Genomic DNA, 16,431 nt, shown 5'->3' on the forward strand with positions numbered 1-16,431 from the left:
CATGCATGCTAGGCGAGCACCCTACCACGAAGCCACATTCTCAGGCCCTCCTCTGGCTTTTTGCTGGTTAATTGGAGATAAGAGTCTCACTGGCTTTCCTTGCCTGAGCAGGCTTTGAACCAGTAGGGCTGCAGGCCTGAGCCACATTGGTGCCCAGCTTCAAATGGTCACTTTATTTATTTTTTTGTTTTCTGGAGAGGGTGAAGGTAGAGGAAGAGAAGGCCAAGGACCCACAGCCTGCGGGGTGGCCGCTTCCTGCCCAGCTCCGACCTACGTGAGGTCCCAACCCCAGCCCCAGGGCTGACCCCTGGCTCCCTCCTCCACCTTAGGAGTTCTCAGGGAAGAAAAAAACAAAAAACCTGCAGGCCAGGCCAGGCCAGGAAGCATCCATCACAGGGCTGTCCCGCCGGGCGGAGGCGCAGGGGTCAGCGGCGCGATGCCCCCGTGGTCCGGGGGCTGGGGGTGAGAGGCTGGAAACTTTCCCACCCCAGACCTTCCTGTGTCAACCCAGGAGGGCGCCCTGGCCGCCGCCCTGCCCCCCACCTCCTTCCTCTCCGGACTCGGCGGGGACACCGTTTCCCGCTAAGGATGGACGCTAGGATGGACGGGGAGCCATGCCAGGGTGGTACCCGCAGGAGGAGGGCAGGCCTGTCACAGACAAGAGGACCGTCCCCCGGCTCCGCGCGGCCCAGGCCCGCCCCGAAGCCCCGCAGCCCCGAGCCCGATCGCCCTGCGCCGGACCCCAGCCTGGCCTTGGGCATGGAACCAGCCCTTGGCCCGGGGCCCTGCACCCCTGCCCCCCTTCTTCCTCCCCCCCAACACTCAGGACTCAGCCCTTCCTCGCGTTAAATAGAAACCTCTTTATTCTAAGTATTGGACATTCCTTCATACGTTGGATTTGGGCCCGACCTTGAGGGGAGGGGAAGGGGGGGGAGCCCCGGGATGTTTCTGTGTGTAGAACCTTCCAGAATGCCACCTGCCCCCGCCACGCTCCGGTGGGAGGAGTGGAGTGGGAAAAGGCTCAAGGACTTTGCGTCTGAGTCCCAGGCAGGGCGTCCGGGGGGTGCTCGGAGGACAATGGGGGGCACGCAGCCCGGCGGGGGGCGCCGGGGCGGGGGGCGCCGGGGGCCTCAGCGATGGGCCCGAGCCCGGGCCGGCGCCCCAGGCCGAGGGCGCACGGAGAGGCCCGCCAGACGGGGTCCCGCCAACCTGGACACCGGGAGGCGACCCAGGAGCAGAGGGAAACTGAGGCAGAAAGACGGGCGGGGCACGGGAATGTCCGAGAAGAAGGCACGGGCGCGGGCGGGCGGCGAGGCGCCGCCCTCCGACAGCTCCAGGTCCCGGGCCACGGCCAGGATCTCCTGGCGGCCGGCCGCGTGGGGCAGCCCGCGGATGTCCAGCAGGGCCGCCACGTGCTTGCGCCTGCGGGGAGAGGGAGGGCCAGTTCTGGGGCGCCCGTGTGTAGGGGGGGTCCCCGGCTTCGGATGGGCCCTCCCCGCAAGCCAACCCTAGTCCCCCGGGGATGAATACCCCCAGGCCCCAAGATGAACCAGAGGCCCCCAAAATTCTAGTGGAGGTTAAAGGTCATCCCGGAGCCCCTCACCCCACCCCAAACCTCATTCTCAAAACTGACTCCTGGGGGCTGGTGGTGAGGCACAAGGAGTAGTGCACCAGCCTAGCAAGCGTGAGAGGGGCTCTGAGTTCAAATTCTGGGTCAGCACCAAAAACGTGTTTTGTTTTGTAAAGCACCCAGCCCTATTCTGCAGTCCCCTCCCCAAAATGCAGGAAGCTCCCCTGCATGCCAAACACATGCCTTGAACCACGGCAGGGTGGGTCCGAGGGCCAGTCTGCTCCCTGGGTTCAAGTCCAGCACCACCACTTTCTACCCAAAGTACTCCAGAAATGCACATTTTTTACATATTACACATGGAGTTACTTTGGTTCTCTCTCTTTCTCTCTCTCTCCAGTAATAGTTTGAACTCAGGGCCTCAAGATTGTGGGTTGCTTGCTTGGCTGGCACTTTACCCCTTCAGCCACGTGTCCAGCCCAGCATTGCACTGTTTTGTTTTGTTCTATTTGGACGCTGATGGGGTGGTTTGACCTCTGCGCCGGGGCGCTGTCACTTCCTGTTTTCACTCAAGGCTGGAGCTCTACCACTTGAGCCACAGCTCTACTTCCTACTTTTGGCTGATTATTTGGAGACTGGAACCTCACAGACTTTGCTGCCCTGGCTGGCTTTGAACCACAGCCCTCAGATCTCAGCCTCCTGAGTAGCTAGGATGACAGGCGTGAGCGGCCAGCGCCTGGCTTTTCTCCTGGTATTGGGGGGGGGGGGCAGAAGCAAGTGGAGGGCTCCCTGATGCCCGCCCGTGCTGTCCCGCGCTGCCCGCTGGGCCAGCCCTTCCTCTGCTCTGCCCTGCGCCCCGCGCCCCCCTGCCCTGCTTCCTGTGACCGCCTGTTTGTTTGGGAGCCGGGTGGCGGCGGCAGCAGCAGCGTTGGTGGCGGCGGGAGGAGGGAAATGGTTTTAATATTGCCCGGTTCCAGCAGGAAACAGCCACAGACACGCTCGATGCCTCCTCCCGTGCCTGGGGGCCAGGAAATGGGGGGACAGATGCCAAGTCTTGGGGGAGGGCGAGAGGGGGCTCACCTGATGTCTGGGTAATCCCGCACCAGCACCCCCACCTCCACCTGGATGCTGGGCGTGTCTTCCAGCTGCAGGACCTCGGCCAAGTGCGGCACCACCGCGTCCAGCCAGGAGGCCTGGGACTCCTGTAGTGGAGGGGAAGGAGGGACAGCCCACGGCTCACACTGTGCTCAGGGGACCCATCCCGCACCCCACCCGTGAAAGCGGACAGAGGCAGACTGTGGGCAGGGGCTGGGTGAAGAAAAATCCATAATATATCTCTCCACTAGGCAACAGTCTTCAAAACCTATCCCGAGCCGAGTGTCATGGGGCATGCCTGTTTTCCCTGCACATGAAAACTGAGCTAAGAGGACGCAGAGTTACGGCCAGCCTGGGCTACACAGTGAGACCATTTCTCAAAAGAGAGACAGAGATGTCAGGCACTGGTGACTCAGGCCTGTAGTCTAGCTGCTCAGTAGGCTCAGATCTGAGGATCCCAGTTCAAAGCCAGCCCAGGCAAGAAATATCTCCAATGAACCACCAGAAAACGAAGTGGTGCTGTGGCTCAAAGTGGTACAGGAAGCCAGGTGCCAGTGGCTCACACCTGTAATTCTAGCTACTGAGGAGGCTGAGATCTGAGGATTGCAGTTCAAAGGCAGCTTGGGCAGAAAATTCCCCATGAGACTCTGGTCTCCAATGAACCGTAGAACACTAGCCTTGAGCCCAAAGAGGCTCAGAGACAGCCCAAGTTCAAGCCTTACAACCGATTGAAAAGAAAAAGTAAAGCTCAAGAACAGCACTCAGGCCCCATGAGGAACAACAACAAAAAGAGAGAAACAGAGCTGGTCCCTGGTGGCTCATGGCCATAGCCCTCCAAACTCAGGAGGCTAAGATTTGAGGATCACAGTTGGAAACCAGCCCAGGGCAATTAACAACCAAAAAGCTCGAAGTGGAGCTGTGGCTCAAGTGGTAGAGCGCTAGCCTTGAGTAACATAGCTGAAGGACAGTGACCAGGTCCCGAGGTCAAGCCCTAGACTGGCACAGAAAGAGAATATTCCAAAGGCTGTCAGGGCTGGCTTGGGGCCCAGGGCCTGCCTGGCAGTAGGGGTGGGGGAGGTGGAGGGGGCAGCGGCCCTTTTGCAAGTCTGCAAAATGTTACATGGGAGGAGAACAAGATAGAGCCCAGAGCCTGTGCGTTGGTTTCTCACCACTCTGTAAAGCCGGGACTAATCTCAGAGAAAGGGAGGGTGTGCAAAGTTTCAAGGACTAGGCACTGGCAGAGTGGAGGGAGGGAGTGAGGGAGGGAGAGAGGCGCTGCTGACAACTGGACACAAGGAAGGTCTGGTGGTTTGAAGTTGTGGGTTTGGAGATTCTGGGTTCCTCTGGCACCTAGCTTTAAGTTTAATTTTTATTTATTTAAAACTTTTCTTTTTCCAATCTGTTCTGGCAAGAATGGCTACAGTTTATGGGCGTCGACTCTGCAGGGTTACAGCCCAGGGATTAATGACCTTGTCCCCCAATAATGGGTAGCAAAGCCATCTGTTCCCATTGCCCAGCTGTAAAGCCCAATTGCAGCAGGCGGAGTCTGGGCCCCCATTGTGGGAGGGGGTCTCTATCACTGTAGCGACGGAGCCCCCCAGCTCTTTACTGTTCTTATAAATTTCTTTTCCAGTCGGGCTCGCTCCTTGCCCGGGCAGGCTTGGGGTCTCCATCCTGGTTTAAGCTTCCCCGTGTAACCGGGACGCGAGGCGTGCACCGCGGCCCCCGGCCTTGGGTTGTTGGAAGAGGAGGTGTCCCAAATTTGTTGGGTCTTTGCTCCAGTCCTGTCCCCATCGACCCCGCCCTCCACCGCCCCCGCTTTCCAGCCCGGGCTTCCTGGGCGCCCCCGGGCCTCACTCACCAGCCGCCGGAAGAGACGCTGGAGCTGCGCCGCGTCCTCGCGCAGCCTGGCCGCCACGCGGCTGCGGGTTCGAGCCGAACGGCAGCGCAGGCGGCCCCGCAGCAGGGGCCGCACGTACTCCACCAGCGCCCGCCGGTGCAGCTCCGCCACGAGCGCCTGGGGGGGGGGGAGGGCGCCGTCACCGCAGCGTCCCGGACCCCCGCCCCCGGGGGACCCCTGAACGCCAGCTGTCCACTTGCCCGCACCCGCTCCGGGCGGGGACCGCGAGCCCTCTGGTGCCCGCCTGGCTCCCATGAGGTCCCTCCCCGGCCCGAACCCCCAATCAGCCTGCGGTTACCCCCCGACCGGGCGTCCGGGGGGCGCACCGGACCCACACGGACAGTCCTCCCTGCAGACCAAGCAGGCGCACACTCGCCTCTGCACCCCATATCCCACCTCACCCCCCCCAGCCCTCTATGCCCTGTTTCCACCCTCGACCCCAGCCCTCTGCATGCACCCCAGTTCTCCGCCTCACCCCCAAGCCCTCTGCGCCCTGTTTCCCGCCTTCCCGGCCTCCCGGGCCCCCCAGGCACGCACCTGGTAAGGCTCGTCCTGCATGCGGCGCAGGGCCAGCGCCTGGGCGCCCAGCGTGCCCACGATGCCATCCAGCGCCTCCGAGCTGCTCAGCCACTTCCTGCGCATCAGCTTGTTGAAGTGAGGCTGGAGGGGGCGGACAGCGCGGGGGAGTCAGAGCTCCCCGCCCCCGGCTTGGGGGCCGAACCAGGGCTGCGGCTGCAGGGACCGGCCCCGTGGTCCACCCTGTCCTTCTGCGTCCTCCTGAGGCCCTCAGCCCAGAGGAGGAGGCAGATGGAGCTGCCACCCAGGGCGCAGAGGCCCAGGAGTGCAGGAAGCCCAAAGAGGATGCCTACGTGGGGCGGAGAATCAAGGAGGGCTTCCTGGAGGAAAGCCGCCCCCCCCCCCACACACTAGTGAGTCTTCTTAGCCAGGTGGGTGGAAGAATCTTAGCCAGGTATAGTGATGCACACCTGTAATCCCAGCCACACAGCAAGATGGAGGTAGGAGGATGGAGCTTCAGGGCCAGTAAAGGCCCTGTCACAAAAACAAACTACAGCTGGAACTACAGCTGTTATCCTAGGTCCTCCGGAAGCTGAGATCTGAGGATTGTGGTTTGAAACTAACTGGACATGAAAGTCTGTGACTCTTATCTCCAGTTAACCACCAAAAAGCTGGAAGTGGGGCTGGGGATATAGCCTAGTGGCAAGAGTGCCTGCCTCGGATACACGAGGCCCTAGGTTCGATTCCCCAGCACCACATATACAGAAAACGGCCAGAAGCGGCGCTGTGGCTCAAGTGGCAGAGTGCTAGCCTTGAGCGGGAAGAAGCCAGGGACAGTGCTCAGGCCCTGAGTCCAAGGCCCAGGACTGGCCAAAAAAAAAAAAAAGCTGGAAGTGGAGCTGTGGCTCAAGTGGTAGAGCGCCAGCCTTGAGTTAAAAAAAAAAAAAAAAAAAAAAAGCTCAGGGACAGTGCCCAGGCCCTGAGTTCAAGCCCACAGAACACACCAAGAACTGCAGTGTGCTAGGGGCGTGGCTTGGTTGTAAGGGCATACGGGGGGTGTGGCCTATGGGGGGGGCATGGCTGCGCAGTGGAGCCCCTACCCAGAATATACCAGGTCGGGTTTCCATCCCCAGCACCTCAAGGAAAAATAATTCAGGAATATTTGGATTAAAACATAAGACAAGGCCAGGGGCTGGCGGCTCACGCCTGTCGTCCTAGCTACTCAGGAGGCTGAGATCTGAGGGTCGAGGTTCAAAGTCAGCTCCAGCAGGAAAGCCTGTGAGACTCTCATCCCCAATGAACCACCAGAAAACCAGAAGTGATACTGTGGTTTAAGTGGTAGAGCGCTAGCCTTGAGCAAAAGAGCTCAAGGACAGTGTCCAAGCTCTGAGTTCAAGCCCCACAAGTAACCAAAAAAAGTAAGACATAAACATGCAAAATACTACGGTAAAACCCTTTGGTACAATTAATACACACTAAAAACAAAGAGCTGGCTACTGGCGGCTGACACCTGTCTCCTGGCTGCTCAGGAGGCTGGGCTGAGACGAAAGCTATGGGCCAGTGTGTGGGCTCACTGGGCTGCAGAATCACAGGAGAAAAGCCTCATGAAGAGGCGGATGCTTTGAGTCAGGACCTCAACAAGAGGAGCGGGAGCTATGAGGCCTGCCAGGGAGCATTCTAAGCAGAGGAAACAGCAGGTACCAAGGTCCTGAGGCGGGACCGCCCTGCCTGTGTTATGGGGCAGCAGAAGGGTAGGGCTGGGAGGGAGGAAATGACTCAGTGGGCATCTGGAGATGAGGTCTGAGAAGGGAGGGGCCTGGGGACCAGGACCAGGTGAGTCAAGAGCCCTGGGGTTATTTTGATCCGAGAAGGGGAGTGGTGGTGTATGGCCAGCTGAACCCCATGTGTCATTCACAAATTGTCCACGTTGAGGATGTAGGAGAGCTGGGCATGGGTATAGGGAGTCCCACCCAAGCTCTCCCCTCATCCTAGGAATTCTGCCCTCCCCCTTCCCCCTTCCCGATTCCCTTTCCCCTCCCAGCAAGGCTGCCCCCACCTGCTTCCGGACGCCCCCTGTCCTGCCAGGCCCCCTCACCTGCAGCTCCTGGAACAGCAGATCGATGAGGACTCGGTGGCAGAGCCGGGTCACGCGGTCCAGGGCGCAGGCCGAAGCTTCTCGGGCAGGCTCGCTTTCAGGGGGCCCCACCCTGGCCAGCCGCTCTGCCAGCGCCCTGTAGGGGCCAAGGGAACCAGCAGTCAATGTTTAAGATATAATTTAAGGAATAGGGAAGGGGAGTGTAACTCAGTGAGGCTGTGTTTAGCATGCCCGGTAGGCTGGTTTCCATCCCCAGCAACAATAAAGAAGATTAAATGCAATTTAAAACAAGTTAATAAAAAAAAAAGTTGAGAGAGAAATATATAATTCATCCAGGCACTGGTGGCTCATGCCTGTAATCATAGCTATTCAGGAGACTTAGGATCTAGAGGAATCAGCCAGATACTGGTGGCTCCCACCTGGTATCCTAGCTACTCAGGAGGCTGAGATCTGAGGATGGTGGTTTGAAGCCAGCCTGGGCAGAAAAGCTCCTGTGAGACTCTTATCTCTAACGAACCACTCAAAAGCCAGAAGCGTCTCTGTGGCTCAAAGTGGTAGAGCGCTAGCCTTGAACATAAGAGCTTAGGGACAGTGCCCAGGCCCTGAGTTCAAGCCCCACAATCAACAACAACAACAAAAAATAAAATCTAGAGGATCACAGTTTGAAACCAGCTGGGGAAGGCAAATCTGTAGGACTCTTATTTCCAGTTAACCAGCAAAATGCCAGCCAGATTGGAGGCCTAGCTCAAATGATAGAGCGCCAGCTGAGCAAGCAAGCCCAGAGAACACAAGGCCTTGAGCTCAAATTCCAGTATTGAGGGGGGAAAATTATACACATGTATGTTTCTAGAATTTCTGGGACCCTCATGGATGTCCCAGGGGTAAGCCCTGCGATTTTCCTCCTGGGACCTGGGCACTCTGTTGAAAGCGCCTTTGGGGTGTCCACACGCAGTGGGGGGTGTCTCACCTCAGGGGGGGCCCACAGTTGACCAGGGTAATGGTCCTGCTGATATAGACATCCGTGGGTAGCTCTCGGACTCCTGGGTTCTCGTGGAAGCGCTCCACGCGCTGCTGGAAACTAGCAGGGAGGAGAGCGTCAGCCTGTCATCTTCTTCTGTCTGTCTGATCCCATCCCCCCAGCCCTGGCCCTTGCCCCTCTAACCTTTGCAGGAACTCTGCCAGCCCCCCCAGACAGCAGTGCGCCATGCGCTCCCCGAATTCCTTGCTGATGCGGGGTGCTCTTTCTGTGTGCTCTTCCAGCAGCTGCGCCAGCCATAGAAAAGAGTTGAAATTAGGTCGCCATCCTCCCCCCCCCCCCAGGGCCCAGCTGATCCCCGTCCTCCCCGGGTCAATCCTACCTCACACACATCCTGTGCCAGGCTGCTGGGCTGGTCCTCCAGGCACCCCCAGTGCTCCTCATCCTCCTGGAGCACTCGGAGGAGGGATGCCCGTGTCTGAGCCTGCCGGGAGGAGTTGGGGGCTGTCTGGCATGAGAGTCTTTCTCGTCCCTCCCCCTATAACCCTCCCCCCAATCCTGTAGCTTCAAGTCCTTTTATTTATTGATTGATTTACATTATTTGTTTATCTTATTTTTTTGTCGGTCATGGAGCTTGAACTCTGGGCCTGGGCACTGTCCTCGAGCTCTTCAGCTCAAGGCTGGTGCTCCACCACTTTGAGCCACAGTGCCACTTGTGCTTTTCTGGTGGTTCACTGGAGATACCAGTCTCCCAGACTTTCCTGCCTGGTCTGGCTTTCAACTGCCATGCTCAGATCCCAGCCTCCCCAGTAGCTAGGCTGATAGGTGTGAGCCATTCGAGTCCTTTTAGATCCCACTTACTAGGCCGCCAAGTTCATGGCTAAGCTGGAGAGAGCCACTGGGCCATCCAGCCCTTGCTTCCATCCTGCCTAAGGGATGCTCCTGAGAGCCGCCTGTGGCATTGAGCTCACGGCATTGAACAGCCAAAGGAATTAAGGATCCTCATTTCACTGGCTCTTATTTCACCAAACTGTTTAAAATTCCCAGATTCGGGCTGGCCCCTCCTAGTTCATGCCTGCCATCCTAGCTACTCAGGAAGCTGAGATCTGAAGATTACAGTTCAAAGCCAGCCTGGGCAGGAAAGTCTGTGACATTCTTATCTCCAGTGAACCACCAAAAAAATAACTAAGAGTGGTGCTGTGATTCAAGAGGTAGAGCACCAGCCTTGAGGAGAAAAGCTAAGGGACAGTGCCCAGGTCTTGAGTTCAAGCCCCAGAATTGGCACACAGAAAAGAAAAAAAAAACAACCCAAACTTTAAAGATTCTATGATTCAAGAATTCCAAAGGATTGCTCATCTCTGGATTGTGGGCCTAATGGCTGCCCTCAACCACACCAGATGCAGGAGATGGACAAGTGTGGGTCTACCACACTCCACAATCTCATGGTTCAGGGTCCTGGAACTGGCCTGGGACCAACATCCTCACAGGGCACCCCAGGACACCCCTCTGTGGCTGAGGTCACCGCGCACTGAAGGGCCATCAGACAGTTTTCTCCTGCTCTAAGATTCCAAAGACCTGACTGGGCCCAACCTTCTCTGTGAGCACCTCTGTCCCTGCCCCCCCACCCCCACCCAAGCAGGCTGGGGAGGCAACCAGTAAGGCAGACAGCCCGGGTGACTGTGGAGTCCCATGCCTTGGGACTTCAGAGCTCAGAAATTCCCAAAGGAAAATGGGAGACAGACACAGTGAATCAAGGAGGGGAGAGGCCTCCCCAGACCCCCAAACCCACAGTAACCCATAATGGCCAATGTGGCGTCTAGATACCTTGACATCGGTGACACACTCATCCTCCAAACCCAGCAGGGTGCCGGGGGACAGGAGGGGCCCCAGTTCCCCGTTCTCCAGGGCGACTATGTCCACCAGCCCTAGGACCTCCCTGGGGGGAGGAGGGAGGAGAAGTGGGGTGATCCGTGAGGGGTGAGGCCGAGTGATGGGCCCCGTTCTAGCCTACACCATCTCCGCCTGTGTGACCCCGGGCCTCTCCCTTCCTCTCTTGGGGCCCGGGCTGTGCTCGTCCGTCCGTCTAGGGACACGGCTGCGATTGTGTCTCGCCTGTCTCCAGCTCTGAGTCAGCTCCCTGATGGATGGTGTCCGGACAAGACACGGAGGTCAAGTGGAGACCTGAGGACCTGACACGCAAGGCCTCGCCCCTCATTGGCTGCCTTCCACTTCTTCTCCTAGGTCCTAGGTCTCCATGGCCCTGACCCTATCCGTGACCCCCACAACGCCCTGCATGGCTAGGTTGAGCCAGGGCATCAATGGCCCCCACCATTCCCCACCATCCACCCTCCCAGCCTTTTGCTCAGGACCTCCATTCATCTCCGAGCCAGGCAAGGGAGCTCACAGATCTAATCCCAGCCAGCCCGTGCAACCGGCTCTTTTTTCTTTCTTAAGACATCGTCCTATTCTGTAGCCCAAGCTGACCTGGAACTCACAACCCTCCTTCCTCAGTCTTCTGAGGGCTGGGATGTCATGCACACATCACCAACCCAGGCTTGTTCATTGACATGGGGGTGGAGGGATGGATGATCTTGCTAACTGTTGCCCAGGCATAGCTTCAAACTAGAATCCTGGTGGCTGGGATTGCAGGTGTGAACCTCACTGACTGAGCTCCTAGAACTTGTGTGGGTCCAGGGTACGGAGGGTTGAGAACTGGAGTGGGGCCTCTTTAGAGTCTAGGGCAGGGCTGGAAGGATGGCTTAGTGGTAGCGTGCTCGCCTAGCATGCATGAAGCCCCAGGTTCGATTCCTCAGCACCACATATACAGAAAAAGCCAGAGGTGGTGCTGTGGCTCAAGTGGTAGAGTGCTAGCCTTGAGCAAAAGATGCTCAGGGACAGTGGCCAGGTCCTAAGTTCAAGCCCCAGGACTGGGGCGGGAGCTGGACAGGTAGGTGAGAAACCAAAGTCTGGAAGGTTCTAGGAGCCTGAGATTTGAGGGGCTAAACGGGGTGTGAACCTCAGTATGAGGCGGGGAATGATTGGGGTGTCAGGATGGTCGAAGGTGGGCTGCTTGGTCTCGGGCTGGGCTGGGGGTCCTGGCTGGCTTGGGGTGCCCTCCCCGGCTCACCTGGGGTACACCTGGTTGTGCCAGTGGAGGAGCGCGTAGCGGTCGGCCAGCGGCAGCCTCCTGCGCGCGGCGCTGCCCAGCCACTCGGCCAGCGCGCCATGGTAGCCGCGCAGGTAGACGGCGAAGGCGCCCAGGCCGGCGGGGTAGGCGGGCGCCAGGCGGCCCCGCACCACGGCCAAGTCCTCCAGCAGTCGCGCCCGCAGCGCCTCCAGCTGCCCGGCCAGCCCTCCGCTGGTGGCCCCGGGGGCCGCTGCCTCCAGGCGCTCGCGGGCGGCTCGGGCCACCGCCTCTGCCCAGCGGGCGCGCAGCTTGCGGGCCGCGCCAGGCCCCCGGCGCCCATCGGCCGCCTCCTCCTGCACCAGCACCTGGCCCAGCTGTGCCACGGCGCCCGCCCCGACGCCCGCGCCCGGCCCGGGCCCCGCCAGGGTCTCCCGCACCAGCGCCCACAGCTCCCGCTGCAGGGCCTCGTACAACAGCGCCACGTCCCGCGCCCGGCGGCCTCCGCACGCGCCGGGGACCTGGGGTGGGCCCGGGGCGCCGCCCCCCGACGACGCCAGCTCCTCCGCCTCCAGCTCCAAGATGTGCTCGTCGGCCCGCGCCAGCTCGCGCCGCTGGATCAGACTCAGGATCTCCAACACTGTGGGGGCAAACGCGCAGGCGGGGGTTCCCGCTCAGGATCCCCAGCATGGGAGGGAACGGGGTGGTGAGTAGGGGGCGCAGCGGGAGAGGGGCGGGAGACAAGGAGCGAAGGCCAGGGACGAGAGACAAGAGTGAAAAACTAGGGCTGGTGCGCGCAGCGCGGTGGTGACCACCTGTAATCCCAGAGCTAATCCGGGGGCGGAAGGAGGATCGCGAGTTCAAGGCCAGTTTCAATGAAATTTAGGGTGACCCTGCTTCAGAGTCAAAATACAGTGCCAATGATTCACGCCTGTCATCCTAGCTACTCAGGAGGCTGAGATCTGAGGATTGTGGTTCAAAGTCAGCAGGGGAAGGAAAACTTCAGAAACTCTTGTCTCTAATAACTACCAAAAAGTCAGAAGTGCAGGTGCAGCTGAAGTGGTAGAGTCCCAGCCTTGAGAGAAAAAGCTTAGGGACTGCGCCCAGGCCCTGGGTTCAAGCCCCAAGGACCAGTAAAAAGCAAAACCACATACATATACATATGTATGTGTGTTTATATGTATGTGTGTATATGCATGTGTATGTATGTGTATATATGTATGTATATATGTATGTGTATATATGTGGTATATGCATGTGTATGTGTGTATATATGTATATATGTGTGTGTGTGTGTGATGTGAGCTACAGGAGGTCAGAGCCAGGTAGGGACAGAGCAGGGGGCAGGTGTGACAGGCCAGGAGAAGAGGAGGACGTGGAGGCCAGAGTTGGGGTGCTTGGAGTGGGGATGGCTATTCCACACTCTGGAAGCCCCCCCCCCTTGCTCCAGCAAGCAGAGGCTGGGGTTGAGAGTCTGGAATGGAGGCAGAGGGGGGGCAGAAGGGTCCCCTGGCCCAGCGGCCTAGAGTTACCCTCCACACCTCCCCCCTCTGCTTCCTCCCTGGCAGAGAAACTATTTCCTGGCCAGGGCTATTTCTGCCCATCCGTTTCCAGAAGGCGGGGGCTCCAGTCACCCCCTCCTCACCTCCCTGCCGTGCCCTCCCAATCCCCAGGGAGCTGGGGCTGAAATCGCCAGGATGTAGAGGGCACTGGAGGACGAGAGGGGGGGTGCACACAGGGGCTGGGGAGGACCCCGAATTCAGGTGTGGGGGGGCTGGGGATGAAGATATGGGTCCAGAGATGGAGTGAGATTCAAGGACAGAGTAGAGAAGGCCAGGATAAGAATGGTGTTGATAATCAGTTATGGTGGCTCACGCCTGTCATCCTAGCTACTTAGAAGGCTGAGATCTGTGGTCCGAAGCCAGCTGGAACATAGAAGTCGTTGAGACTCTGTGTGTGTGTGTGTGTGTGTGTGTGTGTGTGAGAGAGAGAGAGAGAGAGAGAGAGAGATGGGGCTTGTCCTGAGCTTTTCTGTTCAAGGTTTAGTGCTCTACCTTTCTTTTGAGGCACAGTTCTACTTCTGATTTTCAGGTGGTTCACTAGAGATAAGGAGTCTCAGGGACTTTCCTGCCCTGGCTGGCTTTGAATTGCAATCCTCAAATCTCAGTCCCCTGAGTAGCTAGGATTAAAGGTGTGAGCCGCTGGCACCCAGCTCTCTGAGACTCTTATCTTCAGCTAACCACCAAAAATCCAAAAGTAGAGCTGTGGCTTGAGTGGTAGAGCACTAACTAGCCTTGAGAAAGAAAAAAGCCGCAGACAGAGCCCTGGCCCTGATTTCAAGCCCTAGGGCTGGCACAGAAAAGAAAATAATGGATTGGACGGAAACAGAGAGGACATTGAAGAGGAAGACATTGGACACTGACAGCCGAAAAGAGGTTGAGGTTGGAGGGGATAAAGTTGTGGTTTGTGTTGCTAGACAGGTGCTGTACTGCTGAGCCATGCCTCCAGCCCTTTTTCCTCTAGCTATTTTTGACACTGGTCCTTCCCTGCCCCCATCCCCACCCCCAGGCAAGACTGGACCAGGTTCCCCCAACTTCTGCCTCTCATCCTAGTTGAGATGCTAGACAGGAATCACCATGCCCAGCTTTTTCTGTGGAGATGGAGTCTTAGAGAACTATTATTTGCCTGGGCCGGCCTGGAATTTTAATTCTCCAGATCTCTGCCTCCAGAGTAGCTAGGATTTACAGGTGGGAGCCACAGGCACCTGGCTCATGGGGCCTTCATTGATTCTGATCATAGAGGTGATCGTGGAAATGGTGGGGAGGATGGATTGGGGGCAACGGAGGCTGGGGAGGTGGAGGATGGAGGGGACAGAGCGTGAGCTTCTTAGGGGTACCTATACAGGTTAAAGAATGGAGGCAGGGAGGCCCAGGCAGGGAGAGGGGAACCACAGGGCCATGCCTCCGCATGAGGTCTCCCCACTTACCTGACAAGGGTTCCTTCATCTTTGGGGGCTCCCGGATCTTGGGCGGGGGTTCGGGAGCGGCCTCTCCGGCAGGGACCACCCTCTCGGCCAGGGAGGCTCTCCTGGGTTTGGGCCCACGCCCCAGGCGCAGGAAGGCGAGTCTCCGAGCAGCCTCCCCGGTGGCCTCCTCGTCGCCATGGCCTCGGTTTCCCTGAAGCCGAGTCAGGAGGCCAAAGTCTGCCGAGCTCCTTCGAATTCCCGGGGCCAGCACCCGGCCCAAGAAAGAACGGGGCTGCCCGTCCCCGGGGCTGCCCGCCCGGCGGCCGGGGGACCAGCCAAGGCGGAACGGGGCCAGACCCGCCAGCTTTTCCAGGGTGGCACGGCGGCGGCACGATGTCCCATTGGGCAGGGTCCCCAGGTCCCCGGCCTCTCCCTCCAGGCCTGGAACTTCCTCGAAGGGGTTGCGGGAGGATCGGAGGGGCAGAGTCCCCGCCCGGGGCATCTTGGGGTCTGCCACCCCTAGACTCTTCAGAATGGGCATCGTGACAGGCGGGCACCTGGGGAAAGATCAAGCATTCGCCTGGGTGGTGCTGGGGGCGGGGAGCCTGTGCCCTGCCCTTCCTAGTTCCACACGAGGGGAGGGGAGGAAACTGAGGCTCCGAAGGGCAGAGGCATGGGCTGAAGGCCGGGAGGGCTGCAGGAGCCAAGCTGGGGTTTGTAGCCACAGGTGTCTGACTTCAGGGCCTGGCTTCGGCCCACGGGCCTAGCCGGCCTTCTGCAGCTTGGCCTTCTGCAGCTAGGCCTTTGACAGTGGAGCAGAGCAGGGGCGTGGCCCAAGGCCGGGGGCGGGGCTTTGAGGGGCTGGGTGTGGCTTAAGAGGCTGGAGCATACTTTAAAGGATGTGGGCGTGGTTATTGGTCCCAACGATGGGCGTGGCTTCAAAGGCTGGTTGGGCTTACATGGATGGGCGGGGTTTATCACCTAAAGAAGGTGTGGGGCGTGGTTTAAGAACCTGGGGCAGGACTCTGATTGGTCCATGGCTTTGGGGGGGACCTGACAAACACATAAGGCTCCTGAGTTCAAATCCCAGTACCAACAAAAAACACAAACACCCTCCCTCCCCAAATAGGATCAAGATACTTGGGAGATTTTTTTTTCTTTTTTTTTTGTCCAGTCCTGGGGCTTGAACTCAGAGCCCGGGCACTGACCCTGAGCTTCTTTTGCTCAAGGCTAGCGTTCTACCACTTTAGCTACAGTGCCACCTCTGGCTTTTTCTGTGTATGAGATACTGAGGAATTGAACCCAGGGCTTCATGCATGCTAGGCAAGCGCTCTACCACTACGCCACATTCCCAAGATTCCTGATCCTAAATAGCCCTCCTACTCTATGAAGAAACGGGCTCAGGAGAAGGAAGCTCTTTTCTAAGGTGGCACCACCAGCCTAGGGCAGCACCATAGGGAAGCATGCACAGTTCAGCGGGCTCCTTCTCCCCTCCTCCTCCCCCATGCCGCCCCTGCCCAATTGGTTCTCTCTCCTCTCTGCCTCATTCATCCTTGCAGCTAATCTTTCGGGGTGCAACAGGACATTGTGGCACACACCTGTAATCCCAGCACTAGAGATGCTAAGGCAGGAGGATCTTGAGTTTGAAGCCAGCCTGGGCTAGGGGCTACATAAGGAGATGCTGTTTCAAAAATAAATAACACCGGGGCTGGGGATATAGCCTAGTGGCAAGAGTGCCTGCCTCGGATACACGAGGCCCTAGGTTCGATTCCCCAGCACCACATATACAGAAAACGGCCAGAAGCGGCGCTGTGGCTCAAGTGGCAGAGTGCTAGCCTTGAGCGGGAAGAAGCCAGGGACAGTGCTCAGGCCCTGAGTCCAAGGCCCAGGACTGGCCAAAAAAATAAAAAAATAATAAATAAATAAATAACACCAAATCGCAAAAACACAAACAATACCAGGCCCTGGTGGCTCCCATCTGTAATCCTAGCGACTCAGGAAGCAGAGATCTAAGGATTGTGGTTCAAAGCTGGCCTGGGGAGGAAAGTCTGTGAGCCTCTTATCTCCAATGAACCACCAGAAAACCGGAAGTGGTGCTGTGGCTCAAAAACTTACTGACAATGCCCAGGCTCTGAGTTTGAGCCCTACAGTGGAAAACAAAAAAGATCTTGAGTTAAGATCAGGGTTAGAGCT

General features: G+C 58.4%; 1 protein-coding gene across 1 annotated transcript; it reads right to left on the reverse strand.

The window, feature by feature from the left end:
- Nucleotides 1-842: 842 nt before the first annotated feature.
- Exoc3l2 (exocyst complex component 3 like 2) lies at nucleotides 843-15,893 on the reverse strand. The gene is made up of 12 exons (XM_048330228.1): nucleotides 15,837-15,893; nucleotides 14,260-14,795; nucleotides 11,277-11,913; nucleotides 9,974-10,085; nucleotides 8,532-8,633; nucleotides 8,336-8,436; nucleotides 8,141-8,251; nucleotides 7,174-7,309; nucleotides 5,100-5,222; nucleotides 4,524-4,679; nucleotides 2,648-2,769; nucleotides 843-1,422 (listed from the first exon to the last, which is right to left on the reverse strand). The coding sequence occupies exons 2-12, from the start codon at nucleotides 14,777-14,779 to the stop codon at nucleotides 1,131-1,133; spliced, it is 2,412 nt and encodes an 803-aa protein (XP_048186185.1). The 5' UTR covers nucleotides 14,780-14,795; nucleotides 15,837-15,893; the 3' UTR covers nucleotides 843-1,130.
- Nucleotides 15,894-16,431: the final 538 nt, after the last annotated feature.

The sequence above is a fragment of the Perognathus longimembris genome, chromosome 20 (genome assembly GCF_023159225.1).
Source record: "Perognathus longimembris pacificus isolate PPM17 chromosome 20, ASM2315922v1, whole genome shotgun sequence".
Taxonomy (NCBI): Eukaryota; Metazoa; Chordata; class Mammalia; order Rodentia; family Heteromyidae; genus Perognathus; species Perognathus longimembris.

Bases quoted from the DNA above. Each gene is read 5' to 3' on its own strand.
- Exoc3l2 (XM_048330228.1), bottom strand. From the start codon at position 14,779: ATGCCCATTCTGAAGAGTCTAGGGGTGGCAGACCCCAAGATGCCCCGG. The intron at 8,252-8,335 runs GTTAGAGGGGCA...CCTCCCTGCTAG, and splicing joins CTGGCAGAGTTCCTGCAAAG to TTTCCAGCAGCGCGTGGAGC. The intron at 2,770-4,523 runs GTGAGTGAGGCC...CCTCCACTACAG, and splicing joins AGCGTCTCTTCCGGCGGCTG to GAGTCCCAGGCCTCCTGGCT.